Source organism: Tauraco erythrolophus, chromosome 6 (assembly GCF_009769465.1).
Source record: "Tauraco erythrolophus isolate bTauEry1 chromosome 6, bTauEry1.pri, whole genome shotgun sequence".
Lineage (NCBI taxonomy): Eukaryota > Metazoa > Chordata > Aves > Musophagiformes > Musophagidae > Tauraco > Tauraco erythrolophus.
The window spans coordinates 35,486,023-35,507,914 of NC_141470.1; the positions used below are offsets into that span (position 1 = coordinate 35,486,023).

The window sequence follows — 21,892 nt, forward strand, 5'->3', positions numbered from 1 at the left end:
CGTAGCATTAAGTGATCGGCTGGTGGGACACAGCAGGCTGTACTACCTGTGCTAAGTAGACAGAGAAGAATCTAATCCTGGCTGAGGTTCAAAGTCACCAACACCAAAATAACCTAGAGAACTACATAATCTGAAAAGCACCAACCTGTCAGGATGAACCTGTCTCTCAAACACAAGCTGGGAGAGCAGTTGAGATGGACTTTGCTGTAACAGTATGAAAGGGTTCCCCACTTTCACCTCTGCAGATATATCTTTAAAATAAAAATTATAACACCGATTGTAATACAAACACATTAGCTGAATAAACCAAATCTTATTTTAGGAACACAAATTTTAAGAGTCTGAGTCTGAAACCCCACAGAGGTCTACATTTATATTAGTGTGGTAAAATCCAGAGTAAATTGCAAGGCATTTGTGATTATGATATGCCTCTCAAACTTGGCACCACTGGCTCACGTTTTACTGGATCTATTACCAAAACAGGTAGAGTGGAGAGTCTTTGGCCCTTAAGTTGTCTCTAGGTTCAAACAGTTTAGCAACTCTACTTCAAACTTTCGCCCAAACATGTATTCGTGATGAGAGGCAGAAAACGTGCAGTATTGGTTTCTGAGGAGTCTCTGGATGTAGATTAGTGAATCCTTGCTGTATTCAAGTCAAAGCGAGCAAAGGCAAAGACAGAGGGAACTCAGACGTACAGCTAACTTTACAAAAGGAGCGAAACCCTGGCCAGTATTGCTGAAAAGCCTTTGTATCCACTACTGAGTTATGTCAAGTAACTCTGAACAGATTCTCATAAGTTTACCTTTTCCTTTATCTTACAGTACAATAAAGTTTCCCCAAAACTCACTAAGCCCTTAAATATTGTGTGGTTTTTTGGCTTTGGCAGTTAGTTAATGAGGATTGAATCATATCCATAAAGAAGTTATAGCTGGCATGGTAGTGACCTGGGCTGAATCGGCATGTCAGAAAACAGATCCTTCCCCTTTTTTCTTATCCTCTTGGGAAGGTATTCTCTGAAATCAGTACTCTGGTATTTTACATTAGTGCAGCTCTATTAGCACCAACTTTAAAAGACAGATAAGTGTTTTTTCTCCTAGCACAGCGAGTTGTTCTCTTCTTCTGACAGTTTTATGTGCTGATGGTGCATTTCTTTTCATGGACCAACATCATCTGCTGATTCTATGAAAAAGATCTGCCTGGTTACCTCTGCATAGCCTTCTACACACACTCTCCTTATCCCTGTGGAGCAGTAAGGCACTGGTTGCCTCTAAAGGAACTGAAAAGTGCACAGCATGCTGATCCACTGGATGCAAAAATAAATCTCGACTTACAGGGTAGTGATCAGCGATTTTGGAAGCCAGGGGTGGTTTGTTTTGTGTAATGAAGTGCAGAATCTGGGTCAGTAGTTAACGTTTCTTTTCTTGTTTTCCTACTGCCATCAGCTATTTTTATGTTAGCTGGGGGTGGCCCTAGGTGTTAAGAAATAAAATTTTAAAAAGTAGTGCAATAATCAGTGGAAATCAAAAGATCTGACTATGCACAGGCAGTAAGCATGTTCAGCAAGGAACCATTTTTGCACAATTACCTTCCAGAATCAGGCCAGACTACACAGTCTGGGTATCTTCAACCAGGCTCAGACTTTCCAGCAGAAACCCCTTACCTAGCTCTGCATTCAGGCTACGTAACACTACAGCAGCCAGTGTCGTGATGTAGTCAAAGAACGTCTTCACAAAGTTTGTCTGCGTGTTGCTCTCTGGTATCATTTGGACATGTTGGTCAAGAGTTCTCAGCAGGAGCTGTGTTTGATTCCAAACCAGGTGCTTCTCCAGCTCCGTAGGTTTGAGAGAGGCCTGCTCGACCAAGGTGCCAAGCAGGGTCCCTTTAGAGTCTGGTTTAAGAGAACAGACATACATCCAAGATTCAAGTAAGTATGTAAGTATTAAATGCCAAAAAGGGAGGGAGAAGGGCAGGGCGGGGAGGAGAAAAAAAAAGAAAGAGAAATGCTTTAGCCTAATTTCCTCTCTGCAATTACAGATCTTAGTCTGAGTATCAGAATTTTACTAAAAGCAAGAGAAATTGTCATAGCAGAATAAACCAACAGTTTAATTGGTAACCATGCCTCTGACAAGTCAAATATATTAAGGCAGGCCTAGAATTTATCTAATTGTGTCATTAACACAAGTTTATTCTAAACCATAGGTGTTCACCATAACATTTTGCTCTTAGAGCTCTCCTAAATTTTTGCTCATTAAACATACAGATATCTTTAAATATTTCACAAACACCTACAAGCCGTTTAGAAATTTGGTGAATGGAGGAAAAAGAAATCCCAGTACTATATAATGAAGAGAGCACTGAGAAAAGGCAACTGTGTAAGACTTCTTCAGAAAAGGATGACACATTTTATGATAGCCCTATGAAAATTGGAAGGTTATGTTACAATAGTTTCATCAGTTTATTTCTTCTTATTAAAACAAAAAAAACCCCAGCAACAGTAAGGATACAACTAATTATCTATAAGCTGTCAGGTTAAATACACTTAAAGAATTCCTTGTTAGGGCTGAAGAAAAATAGGACAAATAACCACCTCAATTGTACTCATTGGTATTTTCCTCTTTCTCTGGCAAGTTCACAACTCTAGCTCTGAAAACAAATGCTCCGAATATAAGAATTACAGATAAATTTTACACTTTGCATTTATGATTTAAAAAAAAATATATATTTATGCATATGTCAAAGAGTATTACTACTAAGCTTACAGATGTCTGGACAGATCAAACCAAAAATTTAGACCTATTTGTCAGTCGTCATGATCACAAAAATAACTCACCCACAGAATGTTCAACACTTGTCAGTGCTTTTAGGACTTGATCCAGATTTTGTGATAAAACAATTTCATTAGCAATACTTTCTTCGGTCAAGGCAGGGTAGCAAGCTTGCAGAAGGTCTACAACACTGCATCGAAAATTACTCCCTATTTTCTCATCCGAGACCTCTACAAAGAGTGAGAAAGAACAGCAACTATAACAAAGACAGAAATATTTTTGCACAGAAAGAGGCCCACAGAATCAAAATTGTATTATAATACAACTAGTTTGATTAATTTGAAGCGTGTCAGTTTATTCAGAATTGAGTTTGGGTTCCCTCCCCTTTTTCAGTTTTAAATAATAAGCTAAAAAATGCAAAATTGAAATTTCCATTGCAACAGAAGGCAAGAATTTGATTTAGGCACATTTTAACAGAAAATCTTATCAGCAAAGCATACTACCTGGCTTGGATTGCCCTTGTGATGTGCAGGAATAGTTGAGAATTCTACTTATTTGCTGGAGAACTGCTGGGAAGCCCTTTAAACCTTCAGAATGCAGTAAAACAAAGTCGGGTCGGTTGTCCTGGAAAAGTCGTTGTGCAAAAGGGGGCAAAATAAAAGTTAGGAGTGGAAAAAGGAGAAATTAACATGAAAGTACATAATGAGATTTAATTAAGACTCAGGTGTTAGCACAAACAACACAGCAGAAAGGCATTTTCTGTTTCCAGGCCCATGTTGATAAACACAAAAAATCAAAGGCCTACCCTGAGTTTCAAGGCTGTTGTACAGTCTTCTTTCCGCTGTTTCCAAAAGCTGTTTGCATGTCTTCCAAAGACGGCACTGAGTACAAGCTAGGTCAAATGCCGCCATTGCTGAAGGACTGAGGTCCTCAAAGACTTCCCGCAGAGGATCAGTATGCTCCAGTTGGATGTTGCTGATCCAGAAGTTTTCTTGGAGAGTAGGCGTAAGACTTCCAGAAGTTGCAAGCAATTTATCAGTAACATCCGAGATGGAATAAAATACCATACCTGTATTCACCAGCAAAACACACAATCACTGATTAAACAGCATATTTATCTCAGGTCCTGTCATGGATAATTATTCTCTAATCCTTTTACAAAAATAATTCAATAGATTACCTGCCTCATGGACCAATTGCTGCAGAATGGATAAAACTAACCAAGCATCAACAGTAAATTTCAGCTTGTTAGTCTCCTTTTAAGTAGAAGAACCACCACTTACTCTTCTGAACAATAGCAGCACTCATTATGACAGTATCCAAATTACTTTCTCCCATTTTCCACTTCTCCCATACCTTCTATGAGAGGAACTCAAAAAAGCCAGTCCTTACCAGCTGCTGCTGCATTCCCAATAGCTTGCAGTGTCGAACGGCCACTGCCAGATTTCCTGATGCCTCCAGTGCCATCTGATGCTTGATTCTCAATATTGTGCTCCACTCTTGCCATTTCTTGTACAGCCTCTTGGTAGCGCTCCATGAAAATCAATTCACCGTAGCAAGGTGAAGCATCCAGATTAAACATCAAAGCCACCTTTCAAAATAACAACAGATGTAATTATAGAGCATGTCAAAAGAAGTTTTCAAAGGCCAAGAGCTTTGGGGGTTTTTAGAGGACATGAGGGAATAAAATAAAACAGACCCCTTTAACCGAAAAACTTCCACATAGAAATAGTAGGCTGAAATGGTGTTTTTTTTTCTAGAGAATTTTAAGTGCCTGACAAACAGGACCTCAGAGACATTCTTCAACTACATTTATAAAGCTCAGCTATTTTTTGCTGCAAGGCTAGAACTGAATTAATTTTCATAAACCACACCTTTCAGAATGACTCTTCATGATTTCAATACGCTGTGTCATGGGTTAGATCTATCAAGTTGGGTCTCCAAAGTAACCTATTCTAAACAAATTCTTATTCAGCGAGAATACCTTTTAGAAATTTAAACACAGAGTAGGCAAGCACAGCTGTGCAAGTTCCTGTTATCAAACCAACAACAGAACACAAACCAAGCTTGAATTCTTTGTCATCAGTGACACTGAATTCAAAGTAACAAAGCAAAATAAAATGCTTCTTTTTGGCTCTGTAAGCAGGGAAAACATGAAGCAGCATGCTTGATGTCAAACAGAACCAATGAGTTGGGCAGTAATATGCTGCTAATGTAACGCTTAAATGACATTAACTGCTATGATATTATGATCTGAAACTCAGTCAGGTCACCGCTTTTTGCAGAGGATTCAATCACCAACGCACCTCAAGACAGTTTTTTCAGAGCATCAGCCCAAAAGCCACAGAGAGAAAGGTATGCACAGCTGCGAGGGAGCAAAGAACCACAAACGTGCAGACCGTCAATTTCAAGTCTATCTGTCTGTTATCAGTGCCCTGAATTTAGCCTCACAACATATCTCCTTCAAATAACTGTAATCATCGCTTTGGCTCTGCTTTGGGTGAGGAATACATTTACATGATCTGCCAAGCTTACAAGTGGCAGAGCATCATGGTTTTGATTCACTGACTAAAGTAAGCAGTTCACATGCTCCTTCCTCATGAGGCTTCACATGAGCTTTTTGTGTTCTTCGTTCAGCTGAAACACTAAGCTAGGCCAGCTCTTGTCAAACATTTTCACGCTTTGCAAACCCAGGTTTAGAGAAAGTGCTTTTACGTAACAAGGAAAAAAAAACGAACCAGCATCTTTGGGATGCTGGTTTGGAATATTTTTGTTCCTTTCACTTGCTTATACTTCTGAAGTGACCTTTTCACTTGGAATGCAGATGATTCAGCTTTACGCTTGCTAGTGCAGAAGAAGCAGGAATTTAATCAGCTATCGCAACCACAAACGTCAATACCAAATTAGATTTTAATTGCACAAAGTACATGCAACTCATTTACCTGATGGCTTCTACAAAGTTTCCTCTCTAAAACCACAAGAAACTAACAGTGATTCCGGTGGGGAAAGCATCATAGGAATGAGGGAGTTTTGCTGATGCGGTCTCACCCTGCTTTCCCAAATCACTTGAGCCAGGACACAGTACTGGTACTTCCTTCTGCAAGACAGCATAATTAATCCGTATCGTATTATAGAAAAAACATTTCACAGGTAACTGCCAACTACCACATAACAGTACTTCACATATTTAACATAAAAACATAGAGGCAGAGTCACAAGGAAGCTTTATGTCAAGTGAACCCACAGAATGTTAGGGATTGGAAGGGACCTAAAGGATCGTCTAGTCCAATCCCTTGCCGGAGCAGGACCACCTAGATCAGATCACACAAGAACATGTCAAGCGGGTTTTGAACATCTCCAGAGAAGGAGACTCCACAACCTTTACCTTTAGGGTAAAGAGTCCATCATTTTACTATTTGGTCAGAACTTTCAGTTTGGACCTCATCCAAACGTAACCACTGTCCAGCAGCTACATAATGTGGACACAATGCTAAGGCACTGTTTCAATATGGATAAAGGAAGAAGCCTTAAGTATTAGACCTATTGAATCAGTTTAGCATGCCTAAGCTTTTTTAGGTTACATGACTACCAGTCTATCAGCTTTTTTGATGGTTTGCATACCACTACACTGCATACTGTTTTCTGCAAGCCAAAATACCAAGAAAAAAACTAATTTTCTTATTCCAGAAGAAGAGATATATACTATCCTAATTAGAAAGTCAGCCAAAAATGGTTGCTCTGAGAATTGAAAAGTTCTAATTCTGTCCTGCATAGAGCATAATTCACATTAACTAGTAAAGCAAATACTTCATCACAAACATTGACAAGACAAAGAAATACTTCTGTGGCAGAATACCTGAGGTACTGGTGCTTAGCTCGCTACTTGTACTTTCTAATGATGGACTGGAAGTTCCTTCTTTCCCATCTAAAACAGAAACAAATTAAAACCAGCACATTAAATGCACTTTTTCTAGACAAGGTAATCAAAATTTACTGCAAATAACAGATCAGGCAACCACAAGAGATCTTCAGGAATATCTCACAAGCGAACCATCACTGACGTCTATGATAAATGCAAAAATCGCTGATTTGAAGAAAATACTAGGCGACAGACTATGTTGGGGAGTCCCACCAATGACTCATGTTAGATACTTTAAAGTTTATTTTGGAACATCGCACTCCAAAACCAGATGGACCTTTTAAAGGCTAATTAGAAAAAGGATGAGAAACTCTACTTTCTCCTAAGGCTGCCAATTTAAGCCACAAATTCCTGTAAATTCACAGCCTAGATACTATTGTGATAGGAATGAAAATATACCAGTCATTGGATATAGTGGAGAAGGGGAAGACTTGGTAGTGTAATTGCAAAGTCCTCCCCTGCCCCAAATCTGACTATGTATGAAAGAAGTTATTATTTTCTTACCTGAATTTAAAATGAATTATCTTCTAGTTGTGCAGGTGAGCTTTAGGAAAACAACCTCAATCGAAGTAGAACTGGACTAAGACACCTCAAACCAGTTAGAAAACCAAAGGAAATAAATCTAGTTCTCTGTTCCTAGTCCATTAAATCTAATTTCATTCAGCTATGAGCTCAGCAGAATGACAAGCATTTCAGAGATGTCTTCTCCAAGTCACTTTTTCAACTCACCTGTCTTGTACTTTTGAGATCTACTTCGTTTCTTAAAGCTGGAGCACCTGATTAAAGAGCAGTATCTCCTGGAAGCTGCAAGTTGATATTCTGTGAAACATTTAAGCGAAAAAACATTACCAAACAGCTGGACAGGCCATAAACAGTTATTGGTCTACCTTAAAGAATCTATCAGCACATCTACATAGGTAGAGCAATGATGGCAAGTCTCCAAAGGAAACACAGCTCATCTCAGCTAAGAGCTCTTCTGCAGTAAAGTTTAAACCAGTACCTTGAAGTAATCTTGATGCAATTCAACTAATACTATGTTTTTCACATCCATATCCACTGCTGCTTGGAATGCACTATACTTTCTACACACCACTGATGAGTGTTAAGGTCTTTTCCAACCTAAATGATTTTAGCTATACAGAAAAACAGGTATAGTCCAAGTACATAAGCAGCTACAAACAAGGTGAAAAGATTAAGAATTAAAATAGTAAAAGAGAGAGTTTGACTTGTCATTAAGGTTTTGCTGAAACAACTGGGTTCTTCAGTGACGCAGGATAGTATGGAATCTGACTCAGTAAACAATTCTGGAAGTGAGGAAGTCATGGGGATGCCAGCCCTTGAGACAGAAAATCCAAGAGATATGCAGTGTCAAGAAAAGCCAACAACTTTCTCTGAAAGATGCTCCCCAAATAATCTCATTTGTCAGAAGTCAGGACTCAAAAGTAAAGAATCCCACAGAAAGCTGCTGCCTGCTGCTTGTCCAATAGAAACACCAATAGCTGCCTACTCAAACATATGTTCCATCAAATCTCCTCCTTTATAGGGGAAAACTTGAGAAATAGCTGAACACAAGTTTGGAAACTTGGAACGTTTAACATCCATACTGCCCAGTCTTTCTTGAGACATGGACTTTGCACAGTCCAAGATACACACTAAGCCACACCATGATACAAGCAAAAATCTGATAGTAGCAGATATAACAAGTCATAGGATATGAGGAAGGGTGGGAAATAGGTTGTCCTAGCTACTCCTGAGGAGTGGTCTGCATCCCAGAATAATCCAGCTTCCTCTGAGACATGTTCCTAACATGTTTCCAGACTAGGCTAAACCAACGCTTTGTCCGTGAATGAGATGAGTCTATGTGGCTTGCACTGGATCATACATCACCATGTCCCTTCCTATCACTGCACTGTCAATGTAACTTGTGACAAAGGGGCAGGAGAAAGACAGTGGAACTGAAGCAGTGTGTCCACAAAGGAGAGGGGAAAAAAGAAAACCCAAACTTTCTAATTAGAATAGAGATCATTCCTATTGGAGAACAGTACAAGAACCAGGTAATCTCCAACTAGGTCACTCTCCTACTATCTGCCAAAACGTGCTCCCTTATTAAGACGCTCTAGGAGAATTTAGTCTTGAGACCACTGTCTGGACAGCTGTAACAGAACATATCAGAAAGTGCCAATATAAAGCATACCTGCATTTCTGTTACTCATCACCACTTTGTATCGCCAGTGAGCTTCAGAAAGGTATTTGGAAAACTGTAACACACGACTTCCAAAGGCGTCTCTGCTTGCAGAAAGATTCAAGCACTCAACAAGCTCCAGCTCTTCAGGAAGCACAGTACTGGAGTCCCAAGGGAGAAAACTCTGAATTTCTTCCAGTTGGCTGAGAAGCAATGTGAGGAAGGCATCCATGGCCACATCATCCACTAAAAATCCAGTAACACCACTGGTGAAGTGTTTCAAATCCAGGTAGCTCAGACTAGATGTTTCACAGCTTTTGCCACTTAACACTGAGTCATGAAGATCTTTGGTATCTATGCGAGCTGTCTGAGCCGCTAGCAGATGCCTCTCTAATTTCTTTTCAGCCTCTACTAGGTGCTGTGGACTTTCTGAAGTGGAAGACCACCGACTAGCACTGCCATCTACACTCACAGAAGTATTCTTTTTGTCAAGATCATCATCCTCTGCATAGTCCTCAGGTGGAAGACACTCAGTATGGAGGTCACCGTAGGAAACAAAAAGCAAGGAGAAGATATTCTCCAAAACCTCCAGGCGCAGAGGAGCAGGAATACTCCTTAAGAACTGCTGACACTTCACAAGGTATTGAGGAAATACTGAAGAGCAATCTGTATCATTAAAAACAAAAATAAAGAACATTTACAACATTTTCCAGGAGTTCCTTCCTCTAACGTTTGCCCTTTAAGAAAATCCTAGAAGAGGGAACTGTCCCAGTGACTCAGAGCTGATCATTCCTCCACAAATCAAATAAATATATGCCCAATACTTTAAATTTAAAAAGGTAGCATGCCTCCTCCCTCTCAGTAACGCCAATTATCACCTTGTGCAATGATGTGCAAACTCAGATTACACCCACTTTAGCCATTAAATCAGTTTTAGCTCCCGGAAATTATAAGCTATTACAAAAGCATCTCTGCCACTACCATTCTATACCTAGTATCACCTTCTTTTTGCACTATATTTTTTAATACAATTACCTTAAATGTTTTAGAACAAGGCAGGTAGCTTATTCATATCTATTATTACTAAAGGTAACACCACGTCGAAGAAGACACCATTACACTTGTTTGCAAAGCATTCATGTACCCAAGGTGCAATATTATCTCAATACTAAGCGATAATTCGGAGCCCAGCAATTGGAGAAGCACAAGCTACTGAACCTGAGAAAGAGGGTCAATCAATCACCTGCTGGTTCTCCAAAAGTTGCGTCTTCGGGGATACCACCAAGAAGGCCGCGTACGCAGTCTTTGCACTTGGAACGCTTATGTGAATTCACACAGAGAGCATAGATAGCATACTTCATGGCACAAAACGCTCGAAAGAGTGCCAGATTGCGTTGCTGACTCAGGGTGTCAGGGAGCATTGCTGCTGTGGAGGGAAATAAGGGTGGTGAGGGGGTAGGAGGTAGACAAGAAACAAGTTAAATTTCTCCAGCTGTTCCCACACAGCAATATTTACCCAATCTTTCTTCCCCAGTGTCACCCCCATCCCAGCTTTGCTCTATCTCACTGTTACTTCACAACATTGGGGGGGGGAGGGGGGTGAGGAAAACAAACAAACCAAAACCAAAAACACCCACAACAGATGGGCACAGAAAAGTCAGGTCTGGATCCGCTTCTGGAAAGGAAATTTTCTGTGAATTTGTGTAGCCAGGTCCTGGCTACAGCACAGAATGATCAAAATCTGCTCATGCCTAGTCTCATCAGAGGTACATGGTTAAGCTACGCTGCTGCATTTACAGCACAGGGACAGGCTCTGTCTTGTTCCAGCATCTTTGAATTTTGTGTTTTATCACACAGTGGATAAGTAGTGAGATAGTGCAGACTGGCTTATGACCGTAGTCAGAATAGAGCACCACAACCTCTACAGATTTCTACTAATAAACAGATATCATGGTTGATTCTATCCACAACGGATGGCCATATACATCATATACAATCTGCAATTGATTAAAGATCCTCGGTTTCCTTTACACATTTTAGATACAGGCAACGTAGAGTACTACACTCTCTCCTTCCCCCTTTTGTTTTTTTTTGAGGAAAGATGTCACATGCCAGAGACGTGATCCCTTCTTAGTACAACAGAACATCAGAGCTGCGAATTATGTAAAACTCACAACATCATCACCTCATCGTCTATCTCATATAGTCTGTTTTGCTGAGTTTAGATTAATTATCCAACTACTGTACAAAGGTTAAAAACAAACAAAGCAAGCCAACAACAAAACACAAAACCCCATTCTGTTAAATTAGTGCTTGAAACCACCATCCCATATTCTCATACAAGGGGTAGATTGTCCCTCTGCCTATCATCATGCAGGGAAAGCATTAGCAAAGTTTTTTTGAACAAAGCACTGGCTTGATGTACTGATAAGTCCCCATCCAAACTCGGGGCTGAATAGCACTACCTAGAAAGTGTTTCAGCACTGTCTTCCACACGGCTTGCGCATGGTTTCAAAGAAAAGCACGAGCCTGAACTCTTCTGAAAACTACAGAGCAGCCAAGACAAAAGCTCTGAGAGCATAAACAGTTTGAAACCAATTATTCCCTATCCCTGCAATTCTAAACGTGGACAAAAGGTGGAAACTATGCTGTAGACAGTAGACAGAGCTGAGGAAACAGCTGAGTATGAATCCTTTGCAGAACCCACATGGCCACAGAAATGCTGTAATTCCCCAGCAGCTCTACACTAATATGTAGCATCCAAAAATCTCTCAATACCACTGTCTTAAGAGAACCTTAGGTAGGTGAAGCCAGAGATCCGATAAATATAGTCCTCTGAAAAAAACCATAGCTAACTGGAGATACTACAAGGTAGACACTGGTAATCAAATGCAAGTTTAATACATTTTTGCCTCCCATGTGGAAAGACCTGGATGCAGTCAGTCTGTGTCAGAATCCGCATCTAAACCTACCGTCTTCCTTGCACCAATACTAAAGAACTACCCGTTAATTATAAGCACTTTTGTTTCCTACTCCAGAAACATTAACACCTTATTCTTGAATTCTGTAACTCACAAGGAAATTTCTGCCATCATTTCTTTTGTCAGTATGACCCACCGAAACTAGTGTTACGCACTGATCTGAAGGGTGCTTGAGCACAATGGTCAACCCATAGCACTACCTCAGTTCCACTACTGCAGCTGACAGATGTGTGTCAGAAAGAAGGGGAAGGAGGGAAGTACATGGAGTGAGAGGAGATAAAAGGCCTGCTAACACTATGAAGTCAGATAAATCAAAACTTCATGACTCCTCTGCTCCCTTTATGTTTCCAAACAAAATATTTAAAAGGAGATCAGAATTATCTGAATTTTACAATAATCACTGGGCTGAAAAAGGGAGGACTTGCCTTACATTGACTAGTTACATAAATTAAGGTGATCTGAAAAAAGAAGAGAATTCACAGCTAGAATTCTTTTGCTACAGTCATGCAGCTCCTAGAAGATATGATGGGACTCCCTCTTCCTGGTTTTGAAAGATTTTGACGGAATTTAAGCAGGAAAGAATTAAAATGTAAGAATTGATTAAAAAACTCAACATCAGCAACAATAAAACAATTAATTTCAGAAAGCAGAACACTGAAATCAGAGATCTACATACAGTATCAACCATTATGTCTTTTACTACTATTCAAGACAACTGTCAGGATAAACAAAACCTGTAAAGATAGGACTGGAAATCAACATCTTAACAATGATACCGGAAGGACCCCCTAGGCAACCTGGAAAATCTGTACAAGACCATCACTGAGAGCTCTCCACGCAACTCAGGTTGAAATTACACATGCAAAAAAAATTGAAGCTTCCTAGGTTCCAGCTACACTCAAGAAGACTGAGCTTCTGTATCATTATTAAGAGGTCCTATCAGAAAACAGCATTAAAATAGCAGCAGCTGAACCTGGACATAGGCTGCAACCAAAAGACCGTACAAGAGAGTCACTTTTAAGTGAACTAACGTGTTTAGTAATCTCGGGTATTTTAGGTGCTGAATTGGAACGTGAGAAGACGAGAGAAGTGAGGCAAGAGGGATGTAAACACGGCCTATAGGTAAGTCTTACTGATTTTAATATTAAAGTAGAATTGAAGGAAAAACCCCAAACATTCTGTATCTTTCAAAAAGAAGACATTACAGTATGAGACATTGTCAATTTCATCTGGTTTTGCCCTTCGATTTTAGATTTAAGTGCACAGATGGCTGAAATCCAAAACATACTCTTACTTTTCAAGCTAAGGATATTATACAGTATATAAGTTACAATCAGCAGCACGTATTATGAACGTGTGTAAAGTCTCGTTACCATTTTGAAAAAACTCTTTCAGAGATTTGTCCTTCTGAGATCAAAGATTTCAACTCCTTGGGAGACAATTTACTCCCCAAAAGGATTCTAAAATAACTTCCGCATTCTCTCTAGTATTATTCCACAAAACAGCTGATAAGCACTGTCTTCCTTATTTACAGAAATAGATCAAAAGAAGAGACTCTTCCTGGCAGAAATACGGAGCAGCACATACTTGATGGATTGAGGTTTTTCTGTGTTCTCACGACCCTACACATTTACCCTGCATCTGTTGGTCTTTAGCAGGAACTTTTTGAAGAAGCTCAATAACATTGTCTTCATTCAGTGCCAGAAGATTAGTGAGATGATGAAGAGAGTACACTGCAGTGTGGCAATCTAGACTGTGCAAGTGTTGCAAAAGATATTCCTCGGGATAGTAATACTGCAAGAGAAAACAAAGAGGTGGCACAAACAGATTTAGGTCTTTCAGCCATGTTTAGATATATATTTCCCACTCTAATTCTGAATCAACCAAACTACTACACTTAAAAAGAAAAACAAATAGCATAACTAAGGCCCAGGAAGCAATTTTGAGAGCTTGTGATATAGTCTAGATGATTAGCCAAGATTCACAGGGAAAAACACAGTTCCTATTTGCATACATAAATTGACTAACAGGCACATTTGGCAAGACAGTTTGGAAAAAGTCCTTCTGATCATTTTACCTGTTCTGCTGTATGCACCATTCAAGAACTTCCACCTGAGCCCACAGCCCATCACAGAAATCTTTCAGTACTGAATCATTGCACAGATCCTAAATGGAAAGACAAATAAAAGAATCCCTTTACAACGAATGCCCTAGTCAGACAGCAGAACCAAGCCTGTGTCACATATGGGATATTCATAAGAATTCTTTACCCAGATAGTAACTTTGAAGTACAGAAAATTGTCAGTTTTATTACAAAGTCATTGAGGTAGGGCCATTCTAAAGGAGCATCAAAATCAGTCAGCCTTGACTTGACACACCTGCAGACCATGGAAAGGTGGCTGCACTCCTTTTCAAGGTTCGCTTTCAAAATGCAAATTAATGCTTCCTAATAACAGTCCGAGACACTAAGCTCTAGAATTAATCACAGAATCATAGAATCATAGAATGGTTAGGGCTGGAAGGGACCTTCAAAGGTCATCTAGTCCAACCCCCCTGCAAGGAACAGGGATATCTCCAACTAGATCAGGTTGCTCAGGGCCTCATCCAACCTGGCCTTGAATGTCTCCAGGGATGGAGCATCCACCACCTCTCTGGGCAACCTGTTCCAGTGTTCTACAACTCTCATGGTAAAAAATTTTTTCCTAATATCCAACCTGAATCTACCTCCCTCTATTTTAAAACGATTACCCCTTGTCCTATCACAACAGGCCCTCCTGAACAGCCTCTCCCCATCTTTCTTGTAGGCCCCCTTACACTGGGTCGCAGACAACTATTGTCCTTTCCCATGTGCTTTTCTACTACAGATGCTTGCCTGTTAAAATCAGATCTAAGACTTTCACTTTGCAGAGGCTACTGAATAAAATTTCAGCCTGTTACCAAGAACTGGTAACTCCCTTTAGTAAATACCAGCCTAGATGTACCCCAATGACCCAGCAGTCTTACAGACTCTGTCTCCTCACCTCCATCATCCAAGCTGCTTGCCTGCAGGCAGACATCATCTGAATTTCAACTACACCCCCAGTTAGAACCCTTTCTCTCTTCAAAGGTGACAGACTCCCCCAAACAAGCGGATCTCTCAGACACAGCTCTTGTCTTTATCATTTTCATTTCGAGAATGGGTTATGGGAGATTTCCAAGCTACCCTGCTGCTGAACTCAGGTTAGTTGTGACTGAAATTAGTCACTATTCAGGCATGACTCACTGGACAGAATGATACGGATCAAACGTTTCCCAGCTCTCTTCAAAACAGTCAACCACCGTTGCAGTCTTTCTCTTATACTAACAGCAAAGGCTGAAGAGCTCATGCAAAACAAACTTTCCGAATCTCCTGAGCAATCACACTCCCTTCACAATTGAGGAGTAAGAAGAAAGGCAAGTGCTGCATAATGTTACCCACACACAACTCTAACATCTTAGCTTTTTTAATGCCATTTGGAGAAAGATTAACATTCTCAATGGAAACTCCCTGTTTTACTTCTTTACTGAAAGAAAATTCACAGTTCAGATTAGCACCATTGGTAAGTTGGTTTTTTTAATTTTTTTTTTTGCAAGCCAGGAAAAAGTCCAATCTGAAACCCAAACAACAACATCAGCAAACAAATTGCATTATCTGGACTCAGACTGAGATACTGACACTTGCTTTCTGCTGTTACCTGAGTTTTGTGTAAAGTCCATAGCAATGCCTTTGCTGATTCCAAGCTTTGACAATGAGTCCATCCTAGCAATACCAAGAGGCGGCTAAGAGGGTTGAATTCTCTCCTCAATAAGCTGTTCAGGCCTGAGTAGTCTTCTCTTTTCAGTAAAGTTAATGCAGTCATCTAGAAAACAAAAGGAAGAAGCATTTCTCTTTCCAAAATGCACAGACCCATAATGCCTGGCAGTTCATATAAGTGAGTAGCCATTTCAATATTTGCTTCACTAAAATAGTTCTGCATCTGGAACTTGCCTAAACTTCTATTTTCCAAGCCATTGGGCTATTCCTCAGTAAAAATGTCATGGGGGGAAAAAAAGCATAATTTCAAATGTTTACTACAGAGCCAACTCACACTTCCTTACTACGTTATCTTTACATTCTTTCTATTGATTATGTCTCTGTCAAAGGCATTACATAAGAAACTTGAATCAGCACGTTATCTAGAAGTGGAAATATGTTCAACCTTAAAAACCTTGCACTTTAACAGTGATCACCTGCCTGCGTTCTATTTCTTCTATCTGTGGTAAATACATTCGAATAATTTAATTCATACCATTTTCACCTGGTCTTCAAGGTCTTTAAAATACAAACTTTACTGTGAAAACTAGTCTCACTGCCCCAAGTCTACCAGCATCAGAAAAGCAAAGCAACAAGTTCAAAGCCATAGAATTATAGAATGGTTTGGGTTGGAAGGGACCTTAAAGATCATCTAGTTCCAACTCCCCTGCCATGGGCAGGGGCACCTAGATGACGCACTAGATGAGGCTGCTCAAAGCCTCATCCAGCCTGGCCTTGAACCGCTTCCAGGAATGGGCATCAACAACTTCTCTGGGCAACCTGTTGCATGCAGTGTTTCATAACCTTCATTGTAAAAAATTTCTTCCTTCTATCTAATCTAAATCTGCCCTCTTCCAGTCTAAACCCATTGCCCCTTGTCCTATCACTACACGCGCTTGTAAAAAGTCCCTCTCCAGCTTTCTTGTAGGCCCCTGGTAAATCAAGTGGCATATTCAACAAAATTAGAAGCAGAATGCAGGACTTCTTAAATCCTGAAGATCTAACTAATCATCAGTCTGCATGCAGATGAACTTCTCTAAAAATCTCACCGCATGGTTTGCGTTCATCACACAGCTGAAAGTAGGGGAGTTATTGCCAGTTACCTCCTTGCTCCTGTTAAGTCATGACCCCTATTTGAATACAAATACTTCTGTGCACCACCAAGATATGTTCAATACAGGGACTGACTTTAGCCACCATGGGGTTTCCCTCTTAATGATTTTATGGCTGTACCAGAATCTGTTCCAGAAAGTGCTTGCTGCTGCTCAAGCAGTAGAAAAAAGGCTGCCTTCCAAGAAACAGTCTCTTTGGGATCTGAGAACAAACTCATCACAGTTCGCTCTGTATCCAGCTGCTCAGATGAACCTAAAAAACATCACAACAAAACTACCTTTCAGTAAAAAAGGGTACCTTTGAAAGAAGCATAATTGCTGTTAATTTAATTGAGAACACTCGACATTTCCCTCAAATACTAACCAGCTGTTATATGTTAACAGTTACGACTCTCAGATATTGTTACTGGATAACAAGAAAGCCAAGCAGAGAAATTTAACAGCAATAAACAGGTCAGACAGGAAACCAAGAAACTGTCTAGACAGTTGTTAACATAGCAAGAGCTGTTCAGCACACAGGTTGTTTGCATTAGGTCACACTGCCTTTCTTTCTCCAGTCATACGTATCTTATCTGTATGTTCATGAATCCTCACTTGTGCTCTGAGACACTATGCTGCGTTGCAGGGCCTTAGCAAAGACTTGTCCAGCACAGGAACTTCTCAGATCTGTGCAAAGTGAGAACTAAACTACCCCAGTGAGAGGGAAGGTATCCATATCTCTACTTCTCTTCCCCCACGAGGAATCGCTAACCATAGTTATTACCAGAAATGCCAGTCTGCCACACCACATCAGCCTGAACATCCCTTCAACAATCCCTATGAGTGAAGGGAGAGGAGAGGACACAAATCCCACTGACTTACACCTCAGTGCACAGAGGTGAGCAAAAGAGGGTAGGCATTCTAGCTTTTTCCCCCCCTTGCATGCTCACCTGCCACTTCCCGGACAAGAACATGGGCATCACTTGCCATTTAGCTTCAACTGAGATCTTCAAGTAAAACATACCAGTCATAGGGATCTGGACAGAAGCTGTGAAGCTATAGCCGGTACAAAAATAATATTTGGGCTCTAGCAAGCAAGCAGGTAACCAAACTGCATCTTTCCAGCTGGGGTATTGGCCACTCCGTATCTTCTTCCACGTCTAGACATTTTCCTTTCCAATATTAAGGGGTAGAATGTTTTGAGATAAACGAGGCAGTTAACTGTTACTGGCCTGAAACGGAAACGTCATCCAACATAGATGACCCTGAGCTGGAGCTGAACCAAGAAAAATTCTGTATACATATGGAGAGTCAATTTTCTAGTTACAAGCAAGATCTTCAGCAGAAGAAACGCTGAGCAAATTAAAACTGAGTACAACAAGGGGTGGTAAAGGAAGTGCTCATGCAAGAAGGCAGTATAGACTGCAGAAATGTAGGGAGAGCTCTGGGGTTCCAATGTCAATTCTTTGATTTAAGTCATTTTAGCATCATCTTTTGCAAGACTCCATGGCTTGCTGAGGCACCTTAGCAAGAACACTGCCTGACTTCTTGACAACTTGCCTGTTGGCTTTGTCAAACAAGAAATAAAAACAAAGCAAAAAGTGAAACTAACCTTTTTGTATTGATTTTGACACCAGAAATTTTTCTCTTGTTCTTTCAAGTAGAACACTGCTATACAGGCTCAACAGACCATGGCTCTGTTTCCTCAGCATACAGCTTAGTAGCTTCTCCTCCCTCAGCAGGCTTTCCTCAGCCCAGCATATATCCAAGAGATCCCTGAAGAGGTGCCGTACTTCATCTGCCTGATGCTCCACCTCAAAAGTCACTATACTAAGAGCAGCATAAATTGTATCTACTAGTTCTCTTTGATCTAGTTCTGCTGAACCCTCAGAATCGCACTGAAGCCTCTGCAAAGATTTCAAAGAGTCATGAAGAAATTCACCAAAGATGTTTTGTAGAGAGTGCTGGAGTGAGGAGCTGTGTGCGCCTTGTTCCTCCTGGAAGAACTCCAGCAGGGCTTTTGCCCTCTGGGGAGCTCGCAGCAAAAGCTTCCGGAGAGCTGAAACAACATCCAAACTGAATCTGTGAGAACGGCCATCTCTTCTTTTCCTGTCTGTGACATGCTTGTTCTGGGTGCACTCAAATGCTTCAAACAGCTCCTGGTAAGGAAATAATAAAGAGTAAGCCTTTCAGACTCCCATTAAAAATTTGAATTAAATTATTCAAACAATAGGAGAAACTTGAAAGGAAGATAAATTTGGAAACATCGTATTACCTAGGAAATCCATTAATAATGATCCACCTTGTCCAACAGCCGTCCTAAAAGAGTGGATATACCTGAATATGCAACAAAATATAAAGAATCCTATACTACACAACTACACTACCTGGGCCATAAACAAGTTACCTTAGCTCACAGGCAGCTCCTATGGGATGGCTGAAGCACTACCATATTCTATCTCTTCGCAATATATTGATGTATCTGTATCTTCATAAGTCAGTAAGACCATGATGATTAGTGTCCAGTCTTTTTCTTTTTTTTTTTTTTTTTTTTTTTTTTTAATTCTGCTCTTCCAGATTCATACTATCTATCTACCAACTGCATTATTCTCATCAAAACTAATCTTGCAAACTTGGTTAAAACTTGCCGGCAGATTCAGAAGACAATAATTAAGCAATGACAATTTTTCTTGCTAACAGAAGCATATCCACAATTCCATAACTAGGAAGGGGAAAACAAACAAACAAAAAATACCCAATTAACTTCCCCAATGAGGGGAAGGAAGGTGAGGGACAACCTGGTTGAATGGCAATTAAGCAGCACTTGTGGCACTTCCAGAACTACGCGTGTGCTGTCCTTGGCAGGAAGAGACAACCCAGGGAATATGGAGGGGAGAGGTGGTTGGTGTGCACAAAACTAAGAATATTAGAAGACAAGGCCACAACATCCTTTTCTTTATTTGCTGAATCAAAACATAACTCCACCTACTAACATGCCTCTGACAGTACTGTGACAAAGATATGAGGTTGCTGAATCTCCTATTTCTTTGCAGCACTGCAGATAATGGTGAAATCTTTCATGACCTTCGGGGTTAGATGGTAAAGCACACAGACTTCATTAGTCATTAACAGACTTCAAGATGATTATTTTAAACAACAGTCAGGTTTACCTTGCTTGCTTTCATCCTGTAATTGCTAATTCTGTATCCTTATAGAAACACTGAACACCTTTTCCTTACTCATATTTAAAACTGCAAATAGCCTTCTGAACATAATAAGCTTTCATTTTCCTCTTAAAAAAAGGCAAACAAAAAAAAATCTTTTAAGAGTTAGAACGTATAAGACTAGAAGCAACTTCTGAGGACATCCTACACATCATGTAAGGTCTAATTCTGTTGTAACCAACACCAAATTAGGACAGTCCTACAGTTAGTAACTCTCCTGATTTCTGCCCTATACTTGCTTTTGATATTAATCCATCTTTGCATATTTCCATGTATTTCTCAAATAAATCAGTGGTCATGTATTAATTAATAATGGAAAAATGGGTCCTGGACCCCAAAGCACACATCATACCAATTACCAAATAATGTCAGTAATAACAGTACAGCACCCAAAAATTTCCAGGAAGGGGACAAAGGAGTGTGGAGGAGATGAAAACCAACATCTTAGGAGAAAGACAGAAAGAGAAATAGACATACTTTTTAAATGTGCTGGCTGACTATGGTTTATTTTGGGTCACAGTTGGTTCTAGCTTTATGATTACTAAAGATGTGTATATATCTAAGACTGTTGGCAGTCAGGACCGAAGTGTGTTAGAAAGATCATGTAGAAAAGCTTGTTCCTTGCCTACCTACAGCCTCCTCTCTAGCCAGAGAAATCACTTGCAGGCACAGTGGATTAACTTCAGAAAGGGATCTGAATTACAGTCTCTTTCAGTTGCCTAGAAGATTAATAACACATTAGTATCTCAGGCAGTCAGATTAGCAGGAAGCCCCAACTTCGACCCTAAAACCTGATAAAGTTAGATGTTCTGCATAACTAACAAGAAGCAGGGCATACTAAGTAGCTCACCTTCAGGATTTCCTCAGAGACATCTTTCTGTAGTTCTTCCAAGAACAATAAAAATTCAGTTTCTCTCCGAAGAGCAACTGGAACAGTTTTCTGAAACAATATAAGAGAATGGGAACAACATTAGCCAATAAAACTGTTATTTATTCACATTATCATGTAAACCTAACCTTAGCTATTTCACTAACATTTTGAGGCAGACTGAAATATCTCTCTGAAGATACCCAATTCTCAGTTAAAGGCTATTCCACAATTAGGTTCTGCTCCTGTACCAGTGGATTCTATTTATCTACACATTTGGACACAGAGACAAGTGTCACTTTGTCAGGAAATACAATCTCATCAATTAGAGACATCTTTTCTCAGAAGGTGAAGAAAAAATGCAAGTCCAAGTAGTGACAAGGACAAATGAATTTTTTTTAAAAAGTGTACCAATTAAAAAAAAAAAAGAAAAAAAGACTAGCTTCTCTTTTACTCACGAAACAAACATACTGCGTCTGTCTGAAAACAGCAATACAGCAAGCACAACCCTCACCAACTAAAAGTTATAAAAAATTGTCTGACGCCTAAGCTATTTCATCTTTAAGGTAAGAAAGGTGCTACACAAATGCAAAACTTGATACACTCATGTTTTCCATTTACAGAAATGCTCAATGCTAAAAAGCCAACTTCTATTACCTGAACCAAAAAATCTCCACTTTTTCTCTTCAGTGTGGAGAATATTTACAGTTGTTTCTTGACAAGTTTGTTAAAAACAAAAGCAATGCTCCTTTCCATGTACCTTGAGAACTTCATTCCATGAAATGTGGGAAAGTTTGTAAATAAGCAACTACGCAGACATTTTGCACTTGGAAGTCAGCTAGATGTTTCTGTACCTGATTCCTGGCAAGCCATTTTTCCAGCACCAGAAGCCAAAGCCATGCAGTTTTCCACAGGCTAGAATTCTGTCCACATCTACAAAAGGGATAAACACATACACTGGATTATACAAAGTCATTCCCATCTCTAAGAACCTGGAACACACTGTCAGAGGTAATTTTGATTTTTATATTTCTTGTGTAAGATAAAACCA

The 21,892-nt window shown here is 39.9% G+C and overlaps 1 protein-coding gene across 1 annotated transcript in view; it reads right to left on the reverse strand.

Annotated features, from left to right (window-relative positions):
* The window catches only part of ZFYVE26 (zinc finger FYVE-type containing 26), a 52,716-nt gene that overhangs the window by 28,006 nt on the left and 2,818 nt on the right, over positions 1–21,892 (reverse strand). Inside the window, 22 exon segments of the mRNA XM_086612895.1 lie at positions 146–251; positions 1,661–1,888; positions 2,831–2,995; positions 3,269–3,389; positions 3,551–3,834; positions 4,158–4,356; positions 5,708–5,740; positions 5,742–5,822; positions 5,825–5,862; positions 6,622–6,690; positions 7,414–7,503; positions 8,879–9,532; positions 10,110–10,292; positions 13,482–13,622; positions 13,625–13,641; positions 13,925–14,013; positions 15,561–15,725; positions 16,892–16,939; positions 16,941–17,023; positions 18,362–18,908; positions 20,824–20,913; positions 21,696–21,764. Of these exon segments, the coding sequence (XP_086469021.1) occupies positions 146–251; positions 1,661–1,888; positions 2,831–2,995; positions 3,269–3,389; positions 3,551–3,834; positions 4,158–4,356; positions 5,708–5,740; positions 5,742–5,822; positions 5,825–5,862; positions 6,622–6,690; positions 7,414–7,503; positions 8,879–9,532; positions 10,110–10,292; positions 13,482–13,622; positions 13,625–13,641; positions 13,925–14,013; positions 15,561–15,725; positions 16,892–16,939; positions 16,941–17,023; positions 18,362–18,908; positions 20,824–20,913; positions 21,696–21,764 (3,500 nt within the window).